Genomic DNA, 15,811 nt, shown 5'->3' with positions numbered 1-15,811 from the left:
TTTTGTAACCTACCTACTATTATTTCTTATTTTCATTCAACATCATACATTTCTAATATTAAATAGGTAATTAGTTTTGTTAATATATTTTTACACTATAAATATGTGTGTTCGTTTAGGACACGCCATCGCACAGTAAAACATTTTACTGTGCCCTCGGGTACGACGTATTCTTAGCTAAAATGTCAGAAGCGAGTTCCAGTTCAATTATTTATTAGATCCGTGGTTGTGACGAAGATCCTGGCCATCAAAAACTACTGAGTAATAATAATATAATAGCCATAAAGGCTCGTAGATCACATTGCTAAGTTGCTCAATTTCAAGTTTTAAATAAATTCTAGATTAAATTAATGAAAAACAAAACCAAGCCATTGTTTTTTTTTAATGTTTATTGGTAAAACTTAATAGTTTATTATAAAAGAGGCATCTAGGTAGATAAACAATATAGTAACTTACAAAATGTATACAAAATTATAAATAATAAAAAATATATAATTTACGAGTATTTAAATCTAATTTGACGGTAACTTAATTTCATACATATGTGTTTTAAACTTGTACTATAATAGGTAACTTAGCTAATAATTTAAAGGTAGGTATTCATTTTAGACATTATATGAAGCTCATGTTATTCTTAATTATTATAGGCATGGCGGATATTTTGGTAAACAAGATAAAAAAACTAACTAAAAGAGTTCAAGATTTTAGGAAACAGGAAAAAATCTAAAGTCTCAATGTCACGGATATCAACTAATATCTTCAGATAATTAAGTATTATGTACAAAGTTGATAGTCTGGTTTAGCTGACGGACTGGTCTATAAATTAGCTATAATTAGCGTCTGCGTTAGGTACTTGATTCACATTAATAGTTAGACATTCGAACCTCACGGCGCCGACGTTGGTACAATGAGTTCGCTCGACGCCTCCCGTACGGCCGAATTTCGGAGCCCGAGTAACTTATTGATATAGGAGATTTATATCTAATATTACCTTAATTTGTTTAAGGCACTTTAAAGATTACTCATGTAACTGGTACTAGCATTAAACATAGAGGAATTAAACAACAAAATCTAGCAGTTCCAAGCTGTGTAGGTAGGGTACTTCTCGAATGACGCAAAGAAGTTTTGTTAAAAATGACTGTACTTATGGATTTCTCCGTCATTCCATCTTATATACTATGCCTGCATTCTTAGCTTCACTGCTCTACTGACTTTAAAGCAATTATAATTTAAACTGAATTGGACTTGTTTACTTAACCTAAATGAACTATCATAATTTGTTAGTAATCTTTAATGTTACCGCTTAACAATACATGGTTCGCAAGTGCCAGGATTAACGTACGCGGGATGGCATTGTGGGCAATCAGGATTTTCCCCGTAACTCGCTCTTCCAGGTCTAGATACTTCTACTTGGAAGGACGTCTGCGCAGATTCATCGTCGTACCCTGGATGTGGCCTATCTAATGGGAACACAAAGTCTGGGACGAAATAGGAACTAATATTATACTCTGTATTACTAGTTTTTACATCCACTGATTTGGGAGTTGTTCTAACGTTATCACTGAAAGGCCTTTTCACTGGTTTGACTGGTTTCGTTGTGTTGACTTTAGTCTCGTTGCTTAGTTTAGGAGGTTCTAAATCGAATGCTGGTACAGCCCATTTCCATTCATAATAAATTGGAGGTCCCATAGTAGTGGATACTATGGGAGTGATGTCATTTTTAGGAGGCTGAAGTTCTTTGGATGGCACTATTACAGAATTGTCGTTTGATTCAGTGTTTATGTCAGGCTTTTCGTTTACTTTTTCAACTCTCGTACTATCTGAAAAACTTTTTTTCTTATCGTTTTGCAAAACATTGACGTTGTTACCGAAATTTTTATTTTTGCGTGGAGTTCTCTCTTCTTCAGAACTCACTTGAGCATCAGGTAAATGTTTGTTCAAATCTATAATTTCTGAACGTGTCATGGTCGTTTTTATGGAGTCTGGTGAATTCGGGTCAAAGCGTTTTATGAAATTATATACAGGATCTTCTGTTTTAACTCTCAAGTCAAGTTCATATTCCTCAGATTCACTGTCACTTGTAGGCGGTAAAGGAACAACTAATTCCTTTGATGGTACAGGAACCTTAACGCTTTGTCTTATCCTGTTCGCTTCAAATGTTTGCTCAGATGCTGGTTGTTTGAAAACAACTTCTTTTTTATTATTGGTATCTTTAAAGGATGGTTTGAATCTTGGTTTTTCGTTATTGAAATCAAATTGATCTTCATTTGTATCTATATTGATGACAGGGTCTCTTCTCTTTGGTTTCAGTATGTTGAAGTTTAAGTTATCTTCATTGGTATCTATGCCGGCCACAGGAGCTGGTCTCTTGGTTTTCATCGACCACGAAGTAGGTGGTCTATAGTTATGCTTGTCACTGTCCAAATCATTTTCGCTTGAGATCGATTCCGAAATACCCACGATACTGTTGTCCGGGTGGAATGGGAACTAAAAATGAAAAAAAATAATTAAGTTAGTATAGAATTTCGACTATGAATTAAATAACTAGTACAATTGAAATTGCATGTACTCGTACGTACGTATATTTAACATGAGAGTTGAAAATTAAAAAAATTAAGTGCTCAAAGTTCCAATCGTGTGGAGTTCTGTTTTTTATAAATCCCGCAGGAACCATAAATGAAAAGTAAGTAAAAAAAAATGTACTCCCAGATCAAACAGCGATCAAAAAGAGGAGAAGAAGAAGAAAAAGCAGGATGATCTCACTTTGCTTTCAGCTTCCTTCAGTCCATCGTAGTAGTTGCTGTTAGGCGGCACGGAGAGTATATCCGGGCGCGGCGTGCGCTGCCGCATGTCGGAGTCTGACACGAACGGCTTGTCCCTTTGACCTGACGAGCAAAGACAGTTAGTGTAACATAATATTTACAATATTATTACTTATGCTTTTTTTCTTTGTACAACTGATAGTATCTCTAGTATAATATTATCTCCTCGGTAGATTCTCCTAAAATAATTGTGTCTAAAACGAGTGCCTGTATTCATCGAGTTCTAGTGCATCACTACCACGAGTATACCTGTGTACGCGCTAGTTTCTGCTAGTCTATTCTGTAACGATATTTTTATAACTCGCAAGAGCGAGTTTTGAATTCACCTCTATCTCCTCTGTTTAACACGATACTATAGAATGAGAAAAATAGCAGTGAATTCGAAGCTCGCACTTGCGAGTTATACAAATCATCGCTAGAGAATAGCCGTGCTGATCTTTTACATTATAATATTATGTACCTAGGTACTTATATACTGCGTATATTTGCGAACAGATTAGACCTTAGATCAAACAGATTATCTCCTACTAAGTTTTTACCAGGAGTAGGCAAATATATATTCAGGCGTTGAGTTATTGTGGCTTAGTTGGACTCTATTAAATGCCTCCTTTGGATCCTTAAAGGCCGGTATTTAGCGATCGTGACTGTTATATTTACGATATAGCTACTTATTATATCTATTAATAGTATGCAAATACACATTGATTGATAGGTCGTGTACGGCCTAATGAATTTCAGTTGAAGCGTAAGAATAGAGGCAAATTAAGGTTGTATCGTGAGGAGGCATCGACCCGCAAGGCTGCAAGATCGGATCGCGCACTGGCCTTTAGCGAAGGCAACCATTCGGTACAGATTTCGTTTTGCTTTCAAATTATTTATACTTAATTAAACTATTTGCTGCGAGGAAGATTTTTGATTATATTCAGACCAGTAAAATAAACTAGAGCTGACAGAAAATATCATTTATATCGCCTTATGATGATATGAGACATACTTGGTTCACCATCGAGACATTTAGGTAAGTCCCATAATTATATGTCACACATCATCATCACTTGGTGTTATATGGAGCTAAGTTAGTCAGTAGGTAGCTCAATCTTAATTCTTAGTCTTGGATCAACAAAAGCCATTGTCGGTAGATGTTTTCAGTAGGGTTCACAAGGGCTACTAGGTAATACTGATTTTAGTTTTCTTCCAAATGTAGAGATTTCATTTGATATTTGAATTAAGGATATTTAACATTTTTAATACTGCTACTGCCGTATACAGTATGTTATTTACTTAGGCAGATAACGTTTTAATAAGAAATCGGAAACTACCTGCACATTAAACAATTTCATTCGTGATTTATCAAAGTTATGTTAACTATATAATATCTGTTCCTACAGTCCTAGGCCTGTAGCCAAGTGGACATCGATTCTTTTTCTACAAACACTAATGCTTCGAAAACTAGAAAAATGCATGGGAATGACAGATCCGATCGGCAACATGATCACGTGACCTGTCGATAGCAAATGTCATTCCTATACATTTTTGAATTTTCGAAGCGTTTGCGATCGTAGAAAGAGAATCGACGTGCCACTTGGCTACAGGCCCTACTCGCTACAGTTAAAATTAATTCTATCAAAGCAACAGTGAAAGTCCAAGGATCTTGCGTAACAGCTTATCTGGTACAATAGCTATTAGCCTGGAGCGGAACAAGCTGGAATAATAACAAGCTGCGCGCAAACAAAAGCACGCGTAACGTGTAAATACTCTATTGCTACCAACTTACAACAGCTTAAAGCTATTCACGAATTGTTCTACGATTATTATCTGAGATTGTGATCTAGTTTTGACTATGTTTAAGATAATTAGCAAGATATTAAACTACTAGCGGACGCCCTTTATCCTACCCTATCTCAAAATCCATTTTGATCGGAAGTATACTAACTATACTCTCTGCCAAAAATTTTTGTACGTAAAGTGGTTTTTGACCTTTCGTGATTGCGTTTTAGAGTGATTTGCTTTCATCCGTTGAGGAGTTCCGTCATAATACATTCATCATTCATCATTATCATTAACAGCCGATGAACTGCTGGACATGGGCCTCTTGCATGGACTTCCAAATACAACGGTCTCGAGCCGCCAGCATCCAGCGGCTCCCTGCAACCAGCTTGATGTCCTCGGTACACCAACACTGCGGTTTCCAGTGTGGACTCGCCATTTCAGCACCAGCATAGTAGAGCCCCGTGAAAGTAAAGCCGATTGAACGTGGGACCCCCACGTTCAATCAGAACCTCCGTCTTGTAAATCCACTGCGCCAGACAGTCAAAAAACAGACTGCTTACCGATGAGTAAATTAGCGTCATAGTCGCTCTCGGAGTTGGTGCAGTTGACCATGTACCAGTGGTCGCAGACCAGCATGCGCTGCTGGAACAGCGTGGTGTTGGGGCACGAGTAGCTGAACTGCCGCCCGAGGCCGTCGCACATGTGGTACACCTGCAACGGGAGACAAACACTTTATAAACTCTTACCTTTTCAGGAAGTGATAACTTCATACGGGAGGGTAAACCTCTTTGTAATGTAACGCGTTACAGCGCCACTTTGTCTGGTTTTCTTTTCTCTCACGCTTACGACAGCCAAGAGAACCGTGATAGCCCAGTGGATATGACCTCTGCATTCGATTCGGAGAGCGTAAGTTCAAATACGGTCCGGGGCAAGCACATTCAACTTTTCAATTATGTGCAATTTGAGAAATGAAATATTAGGTATGTGTCTCAAACGCTGAAGGAAAGACATCGTGAGGAAACCTGTATACCAGAGAATTTTCTTGATTCTCTATGTGTGTGATGTCTGCCAATCTGCATTTTACTAGCTTGATGACTATTGGGCTAGCCCCTGTTGTCTAAATATGTAGTCTGTGGTCCAACATAGGTTTGTATTGATTCCTTAGAGTAGGCAGTGTATTTCTGCATCTATGAAGTGCACGCCACTGGACACCATACACTTTTTAGGATGTGTTTGTACATGCCCTGTGAAGTTACTCTGTTTATAGGCAACGATTTTCCACTTACCATCAATTAGTGTGCTAACTGTTTGATCTATTAATTTTTACTGTAAAAATCACAATTCTTTAAAATGTAACTTAACTAGTGACACCAGACAAGCAATCAAATCTCTAGCTTAACAAAATTTACCAACTGGTTTAACTAACTAACACTTTATTAAATACAATTATGCCAATCATTAAGATGACTTCAGTTTTTAATTTGCGATTCGACGTGAGTGCCTACTCTATTTATTTATAACTCACGGACGTTCACGACTACGTCCGCATCAAATTCAGTTTTTCACTAACCTCACGGAAACCATAGAATTGTCACAGAAAACATATTATGTACAAGTATTTTCCGGAATAAAAAGTAGGTAGCCTATACTCGTATAATCCTCAATAAGTTCCTCGATCTTACAGTAAAAGTATAAATTAAATTAGTCCAGTCCCACCAAAGATTACCCCGGACAGATAGACAGACAAAAATAAAAAAAAATTGCTTGTGTTTTAGTATCGTGTAAATATTTATAAGCACTTGAGATAACACGGTTGTTTTGAAATCACAGGCATACGTTTCTATTTTGTTTATACCTACTCGTATGTACGTATTGATCTTCAGCTGTTGTATATTCAGTGATATTATTAGCAATTATAATTATGAATTTGTAAACAAATTTGCACATGTTACCCTAAGTATAACTATTTTGGCGTTGCAATAAAAATTGCTAATTGTGTGGTGCAAAAAATTAATGTGTATCCATCTTCAAAATAACTACTTTAACCTCATATTAAGTGATGTGCTTTTATAAAAAGTGCACACATACTCAAGTATTCTTACAAGCAAAACAAGACAAAGCTTCCTTGTAACCAGTTAAAAATGTAACAAGGTCGTCTTTAATGTTCAATATATACACATGGCGCCTTCCTTTCGCATAATCTTTTGCAAAATATTTTTTATTTGAAAATCTAAACCATACCATTTTATGGTTACTTTGCAACACTAGCCGACGACTCTGTAACGGTCGTTATAATGTTGATTTACACCGGCTTAACAAGTGCTTAAAGATATATAGTATTTTAACAAATTAATTAGAACTTCCAGTGGCGTAGCTAGGTAACCAAGAGCCCTGGTGTAAATAAAAAAAAATTGGGCTCCACTACTATTTGAACCGGTTAGGTTTTATCACCTAAAAATATTAAAAAGACACATTAAAAAAATACTAATCTGCTTTATCTTAATCTCTTTTTCGTTTTCGAATTTTTCTAAAAAATTCAGTTCAATCGCGATTTTCTGATAAGGTTTCAAGGGTTCCCTGAGTTTGAGGGCCCTTCGGCATTGCACTGCCTAGCCCCTGGGTAGCTACGCCATTGAGAACTTCAGAGAGAACCAAACTATTTACTCGTAAATCATCGACGCTTGCCGCCAAAGTTTCAAACTTAAAACTATTATGCTCATCAATATATATATTTTTTCGTATTGGTGGTCAATGTCAATGGATGATGTCTTTTTCGCAGTTTTACCCGTAAATACCTCAATAAAATCCTTCGACTCATAATTTCTCGTTCTGCCAACGATCGAAGGGATTTTATTATTAAACAAATGTGTGCATGTAAGGAAAAATCAAAAACATAACTCGTTTTGTACACTTAAATATATACTTTTATTTTTAAAAGATAGGAATTTTAGAGGCAGATTATATTAATTAACATATGGTTGTGATTGAAACATATTAACTGTTTTTTTTACCTATACGTGGTTATAAATAAACCTCCTCTATGCTTTTTAAGGTTATAAAACCAAATTGTTTTGTTTTGTTGCTAATTTCTTTTTTGGTATTTTGGTTAGTCTATTACTAATGATCCTAACGGACAAGTTTTGAGTTTTGGGTGGTCTTCAAAACCAGCCAAGCAAAGTGAAGTTAGAGAATTATCAATTTTTCTTTCAAAAAATCAAGTTTATATGTTTATCTTCAAAATAAAATGTTGAAAATTTCCATGTCAGATTGTTTTAAAAATTCTTATTAATTACTTACTTATTGGTACTTACACAAATATTTGTTTCTGAAAACTGGATTCGAAACCCAGCCAAGAACACAATATAAAGACCGACTTAATAAAATTCAATCAGTAGATTATACGACCAGAGCTGTCTGTCTGTCTGGAAAATACTGGAAAAGTTGGTACGTACCTACTTATGGCGTGCTTACCAACTGGAACCTTACTGGAATAAGATTTGTTATGCACGTTCGTCCATAGACAATTTTATCCCGATATTCAACGGGATCTAGACGTGTATAACCGTAGGGCACAGCCAGTATGCCACTTCAGTTCATAGTCGACTTCCTAAATGATTATGTAGGCATGTATTGTGTATGCATACTGCATAATGTATACATATAGCATGTGTGTATGTAGGAAGCGGTTACGTATGATCGCCATTAGACGCTCATTAGAGGAGCGTCATTATACTGTAATTTGTTATCTTTTAGGGATCCTCATTGAAATGCAAATTGCAAAAAATGCAATTCATTTTTCAAACGCATTTTTAAGTCTTTTTTAAGATTTAATATTATAAAATGCAATGCAATTGTAAGATATTTAGCAATAGAATAGTAAAGCTATATGTGACAGAGATGCTCTACAACCAAGCTTAGGTCTGCCGACAAGCAACGCTCCTGTATTTTTGTCTAATTAGTTTGGTTGCCGGTATACATATAATATGTACATGTGTCTTGAAAAATACGCCTCAGAAGGATGGACACAGGGTTATAGTTTGTGGAACGTATCCTTTGCATATACCTTGCCCCATGTTGCTCTGTTTATAGTCAAATGTTTTACATTTACCTACCATGAGGTACCGAAGCCATTTGCTTGTTGCATTTCTTTTCTCTCATTTATTTATTTGTCCTATTTTTTAATTTTTAAACAATGTAAATAAAATACTAAACACTATTAAAAATTTAAAAAAAAATCAACCCTCCCGTTGCAGGTTATTTGAATGCCAAAGCAACCAACAAGCAGTGGTGAGGGCTCCATAATGAGGAACCTCCACACAATACGCACCGTATCAACTGAAGAACTGCAAGTTGTTGGTGAATTCTCTTGGCTACTTGATTATGTCAAGAATTCGCCGTTATTAATTACTAGCTGGCGCCGCGCGGTTTCACGCGCGTGGTTCCCGTTCCCGTAGGAATACGGCAATAATATATAGCCAATAGCCTTCCCCGATAAATAGGCTATCTAACACTGAAAGAATTTTTCAAATCGGACCAGTAGTTCCTGAGATTAGCGCGTTCAATCAAACAAACAAACTCTTCAGCTTTATAATATTAGTATAGATTACTATATACAAAAAATCGTTTCAGTGATCTGCAGAACAAATAAACCACCGACAAATATATTAGGTAAAACCCATAATTATATCCTAGATCTCACCATTGCTTTCCGTCAGGCTACGGAACCACAAAATTATACTGTTTCCTGCATGACGATTTACTGTTTGTAATAGATTTCTTACACGCAATTGATATTATTCTATTACGTACAGTATTCAAGCGATCTTGCAAACAGTGTTGTACGCAAATCGTCGTTTCATGAAGCGAAATCTCGACAGAAAATATGATTTTGCAACTGTTGGTAACGTAGCTTTTAAAATGTTGTATTACAATATTATACGTGGAAAAGTGTCAGTTGCTTCTTTAGTTCAATTGTTAGTCATTTTTGTTGTGTGTAAATTATTGCAGTTAGTAAATTTATAAATTGTGTAATCACTAACTGCTGTGGTGTTTTCACACAGTTATAATAAGGAGATAAACAAATATGTAAAATAGATTTAAAATCTATACTTATATATAAAGTTGAAGAGTTTGTTTGATTAATTGAACGCGCTAATCTCAGGAACTACTGGTCTGATTTGAAAAATTCTTTCAGTGTTAGATAGCCCATTTATCAAGGAAGGCTATAGGTTATAAATTATCCCCGTTTTCTTACGGGAACGGGAATCACGCGGGTAAAACCGCGCGGCATCAGCTAGTATAACATATAAATAATATTATGAAGGGAGGATAGACAAGTAGGTACATACCTCAAAGGGAGCAGCAAATTACAAAGGCCGGGGATAACTGAACATCAGAGAACTCTCAGATATGAGTATCTGCAGAGCGAAAAAAAAAAACCTTAACCTTTTGGTAATTTTTATCAAAACTGTATCCAATACACTAAGTATTTATGAAGTCAATACGGATATTTAGCTTTAAAGTAAAACGAAAATATAAAAATTTAAATAATAAAATTGGTATTTGTTCTTATTTTAAATTGATAAAGCCCATATAAGGGCTTTTCAATAAACATTTCAACAGATAGTATGGATTAAAATGTATTAATACAAAGGAATAAAAACTACTGTAATTTTAATTATATTACAATATAATGTAATTATTTACATTAAAACTACATGATAACACATTGCATAGATGACCTAAAGATTTGATGAGATATACTGATGGCTTAATGTGCTCTCTAAGGCACAAGGTTTGTAACACCACTGACATTGTAACACCACAAACTGTAACATTGTAACACCATTAACATTGAAACACCATAAGCTGTTACATAAAATTTCTCGAAAGTAAGAAAGTCTTTGTTTAACTCAAAACACGAACCCTAGACACCGCGCCACGAAACAAGTCCCATAGACGCGGCGCTAATGTCTTAATGGCGCATATTGTCATTTGGTAATGGCGGTCTTATTATCATCTGTGTAAGGCGCTGTCGATTTTTGTTAAGGTTTTAGCCGCAGGACTTCTGTCGTGAAAATGACTCTAATGGCGGTCTTATTGTCATTTGTGTAAGGCGCTGTAAATTAGTTAAGGTTTTAGCCGCGAGACTTGTTTCGTGACGCGGAGTCAAGTATCTCGTGACCTAGAGCTGAAACGGCTAACTAACAACTGAACCAACGAGGCACTTTTATAATATGCCTAGTAGCAGCTTAATGGGAAGATTATTATAAAAGATTCCACTGCGCTCTATCTTAGACTGCATCGTCAATCATCACGTACCAATTATAAGCATAAATGACCATAAGCATGCGCACATCCTGTCGCGTACAAAAACTGACTATAATATAAATATACTAATGCAGATCAAACTTTGATTCAACCGTATCAAAGTTCACACAAACAAATTGACTATTCGTGACCGCAACCGTCATAACAATAAAAACATTTCGTCTAAAGCTAACAACAAAATTAGTGTGACGTAGGTACCTATTATAGAAAAGCATATACAATTTAATAATTACAGTAGATTAGTCTTTTTGCGTTGGAAAAAAGAGGTGTTAAAAGTTTGAAGTGTTAGTCAGTGTAAGTAACTGTGTGACTATTTATCATCGTAACTTTGAAACCGATAACCAGTAGGTTATTCACTTTGACGTAATTGCTAGTCGGTTACACCCTCCCGAATGGCCTTCTAAGCCGAGGTCCTTAGAGAGTCATTCCGACCTCTATCTTTATTTCAGCCTTCGGGTCTCATCAGGCGATGCTTCTGCGCTCGCCCAAACCCCCCGGTGACGCCGTAGTGGTCCCACATGGAGCCATCAGCAACACGAAAAAAAAAAATTATCGTTTATGAAATTGAGATGACCGGAAGACATTTGTTACATATTTTATATAACACATGTCATCCGGTGGATATCTTTTATTAGATGGATGACATTTTGTCAATTGATTTGATGTTTATTTTAATGGGTTGATAATAAATAACAAAATAGTGAATAGGCCAGCAGATTATAATGTACCTAATATCATTATCGGATAAACGAATTCGAAAAATATCGTCGGAAATGTTTTACATTATGGTAGTAATAGTTTCTAAGTTCTATAGTTAAATAATTGATGATGGTCGTGACATTTTCAAAATATTTAATTTTAACTTGTTATTGATTTATTTAATTAAGCATACTTTAGCACGAGCTTATAATGTGTAGTTATATGTTTCTTGTTGAAAAATGCCGTGTCTTTTAGACAAGATCAATAAGGCATAAATTTACTAAGGCAAATAGATCGCACGCAAAGACCGAGGGCAAAAGTTATTGTTTATATTATTAGATACATATTTGACTAAGTGAAGACACTTTGTTGTATCAAGGTCCGCAAATCTCTTCCTCATTCCGATTTAAACGGTACCACGGTCCACGATGCAACTTAACGATAACTTATTGTTGTAAATTGTTTTATGACACGAAAACAACATGGAATAAAAGCCTAAAGTGTGTCTCTGGTAACCATATCAGATGAACAGTGAACCGATTGCACTTTTGTCAGCAATTTATAGATAAATATTAGTGGTAGTCCAATGCTTAAAATTCTACATCTATAATAATATTATAAAGCTGAAGAGTTTGTTTGTTTGATTGAACGCGGTAATCTCAGGAACTACTGGTACCGCCACGCGGTTTCACCGGCGTGGTTCTCGTTCCCGTAGAAGTACGGGGATAATATATAGCCTATAGCCTTCCTCAATAAATGGGCTATCTAACACTGAAAGATTTTTTCAAATCAGACCAGTAGTTCCTGAGATTAGCGCGTTCAATCAAACACAAACTTTTCTGCTTTATATAATAGTATAGAATATAGATTTAGTGGAATTATTGAAGCTCTGATAAACGTGAATGAAATGGAAAGTTTACGTCAGATGTGCAAGCCCCCTTACTCCAATAAACCGGTGTTACGTGACGTAACGGCGGCGAAAGTTCAAGGTAAGTGGCGCAGTGATGGCAGTGGCCCCCGCCCGCCCGCGCCTCGTGGGCGCTCACGGTTCACTTTCATTCTCGGAGATTCACTGTTATCTATAAAACTAAAAATAATATATAAAACCTTGTTTATTGTGGGCTCTTTTATCAATAGATAACATTTGATTTTTTGTTCGTTTCGAATAGTCTCTGAAACTGATTGATTTTAAAGTCTTTCAACAATGCAAAGCTACATTACCAGCTTTTACTATTACAATTTTTTTTTATCCCGTTGGAGCAGTGTGGTGGGTCAAAGCTCCATAATATGCCCTCTGCTACAAGGAAGGAGGCTTGGCTCTGCAGTTAGCCTTTAAAATAGACTGATAATGATAATAAATTAATAGGCTTTTTATCTGCGTAAAATCTTACTTTAAATTACAAATCCTCTAAACTTTTGATTTGATTGAAACTAGCTGACGCCGCGTGATTCACTCGTGTAGTTCCCGTTCCTGTAGGAATATGGGGATAATATATAGCCTATAGCCTTTCTCGATAAATGGGCTATCTAACACTGAAAGAATTTTTCAAATCGGACCCGTAGTTCTTGATATTAGCGCGTTCAAGCAAATAAACTAACTATTCAGCTTTATAATATTATTATAAATACATTTGAATAAAGATAAATTTATTAAATTTTGGTATTAATATGGATTATTGTTTTCATTATAAAGTACAGAACTCTAAGCAAGCCGTGTACTAACTAGTTCACTTAAAAGAATAGATTTGTTAACACAAGCAGTCCATCTTGTAACGTAACAGTGAAAGGTCAAGGTGGCAGTGGTCCAACATCCGCTCGCGATGACTCCCCGGCCAGAGCACTCTCACTTGTGTCTAAAGCTGTGCTTACACAGGTATAGCGTTTTTTTTAAAAAATCTTTATAGCCCAAGGGCTATAAAGAATTTAAAAAGAGATGCAGGCTAAGTGATGATGCAGTCTAAGATGGAAGCGGGCAACTTGTTAGTAGGAGGATGAAATCCATACTCCTTTCGGTTTCTACACGACATCGCACCGGAACGCTAAATCGCTTGGCGGTACGTCTTTGTCGTTAGGGTGGTAACTAGCCATGGCCGAAGCCTCCCACCAGCCATAAGCCAGCGTGAAAGATGATGAGAAATTTAGGGTTTATAAGCTTTTTGAAACTTTTTTTCTTTTTAACCTCCTACGCAAAAAGAGGGGTGTTATAAGTTTGACGTGTCTGTCTGTCTGTCAGTCCGTCTGTGGCACCATAGCTCCCGAACGGATGAAGCGATTTCAATTTGGTTTTTTTGTATGAAAGATGACTTACGGGCGAGTGTTCTTAGATATGCTTGATGAAAATCAGTTGAGCCGTTAACAAGTTCTGGTATACTCGTGTGGGATCTCAAATGAAAACACACTGAAAGAGAAATTGATGACTTGATCGAGAGTGTAATGTACCTATAATTTCATGACCTACGGGGGTATTTCAAAATTTTATGCAATCCGTCCGCATTTTGCTTTGTTTTCAGGAAAGCTATATTAAGTCTAGTTAGTAGTTATCTTCACCATCCCTTGGTATGTCTCTTCCAGACTGTCAAGGATTGTAAGTTTTAGGCAGGGAAAGTATGTGGTCATGAAAATCTGTTTGTGGCTCGGTGACCGTAATAATTATGTTTGTTCCAGCATAGCTACCTTATAGTGTAAAAGTTAAAAGGAAAGATTTGTGTGTTTGTTACGGTTTAACTAAAAAACTTTACCAAGCGATTTTAAAAATTCTTGCTCTATTAGAAAGTTACAGTGTCACCGAGTAAGATAGGCTAAGTATATTTTATCTTCGTTTTCTTAAGGAAAAGAGAATCACGTGAGTGAAACCGGGGGAAGTATACTAGTAGGTTATATATAAATTCCAAGACGGCACTCCTTCGAGATTGTAGTTCAGACATAATGCCAGTCATCGATACTGGTGCGCTCAGTGGCTTACTTAATTGCAAACTATTATTTAACGAGGTTGAAAATTATGTGTATCCTTATGTATTATTAACAAAAGAAGAGATCTTTGAAAATTTTAGGTACATAATCATCTGTCTACACTGTTTTCTTTTGTAGGCCACGTAATATGCTCCTAATCTACCAACTTTTTTTTTATTTTATTCTCTACAAGTTAGCCCTTGACAACATCTCACCTAATGGTAAGTGATGATGCAATCTAAGATGGAAGCGGGCTAACTTGTTAGGTGGAGGATGAAATCCACACTCTCTCGGTTTCTACACGACATCATACCGGAACGCTAAATCGCTTGGCAGTACGTCTTTGTCGGTGACTAGCCACGGCCGAAGCCTCTCACCAGCCAGACCTGGACCAATTAAGAAAACCTCAATCGGCCCAGCCGGGATCGAACCCAGGACCTCCGTCTTGTAAATCAACCGCGCATAGGTACCACCGCGCCACGGAGGCCGTAAAACTGATTTTAGAATGAAAATTGTTTTTAGAATGATTAAAATATTTATGAACTCAATAAACTTTGACGTTACTAGAACTCTAGTTCTGAGGTTTTACAATGTTTATATAGCTGGCAAATAAAATTTATAACCTAATAAAGCCATCAAAATGTATTCAAGCACTTACATCGTCTCGTAGCTTTATTAACGAAACGGAAACAGACATCATTATAATAATAAAAATAAACAATTTAGATTTGATCTACATATTTTAATAAGTGCGCAGTTTTTTGTTCGTCAATCAAACGACTTGTTATTTACGAGCCGAAATCCTGTTGTTATCTTCAATGCAATTTAAAAAAAGATGAAATACCATCACTTTGGTAATCCGTCGCATAGGTCAGGGCCAACGCTGGTCGGTTTTACAGATGGCGTGCGAAGACACTCATTGTTCGTGATTCTGTTTGTAACCAATTTACAAGAGGAAACTAAATCTTACTAAATAAGTACAGATAAACTGCCTCATTGGATCAGTGATTAGATTAAGAAGATTTTGATCACGAGGTCCTGGGGTTAAATCCTGTGTCATGACATTTTCTTTCTTCTAAGTTTTCAGTTTCCCGAGACTTGGTCGCTAACTATGGGCCTCATAAGAAGGCTGAGTTAGGTCAGCTATGTTAGGTCTCTGCGTGATCGAATCAAAAAAGAGAAGATCCGCAGAAGACAAAAAGTCATCGACATAGCTCAATGAGTTGCGAAGCGGAAGTGGC

The 15,811-nt window shown here is 36.3% G+C and overlaps 1 protein-coding gene across 7 annotated transcripts in view; it reads right to left on the bottom strand.

Annotated features, from left to right (window-relative positions):
* Window positions 1–371: 371 nt before the first annotated feature.
* The window catches only part of LOC112044157 (uncharacterized), a 62,610-nt gene continuing 47,170 nt past the window's right edge, over window positions 372–15,811 (bottom strand). For all 7 annotated transcript variants that reach the window (XM_024079905.2, XM_024079904.2, XM_024079906.2 and 4 more), the window contains exons 4-6: window positions 5,153–5,303; window positions 2,764–2,885; window positions 372–2,487 (exon numbers count right to left, since the gene is read on the bottom strand). In XM_024079905.2, the coding sequence (XP_023935673.2) occupies window positions 1,297–2,487; window positions 2,764–2,885; window positions 5,153–5,303 (1,464 nt within the window). In that variant the 3' untranslated portion in view covers window positions 372–1,296. The remainder of the gene's footprint in view (window positions 2,488–2,763; window positions 2,886–5,152; window positions 5,304–15,811) is intronic.

This window comes from Bicyclus anynana, chromosome 13, assembly GCF_947172395.1.
Source record: "Bicyclus anynana chromosome 13, ilBicAnyn1.1, whole genome shotgun sequence".
Lineage (NCBI taxonomy): Eukaryota > Metazoa > Arthropoda > Insecta > Lepidoptera > Nymphalidae > Bicyclus > Bicyclus anynana.
Note: the sequence above shows the minus strand (reverse complement) of the source record. Positions and strands in the feature narration are given on the sequence as shown.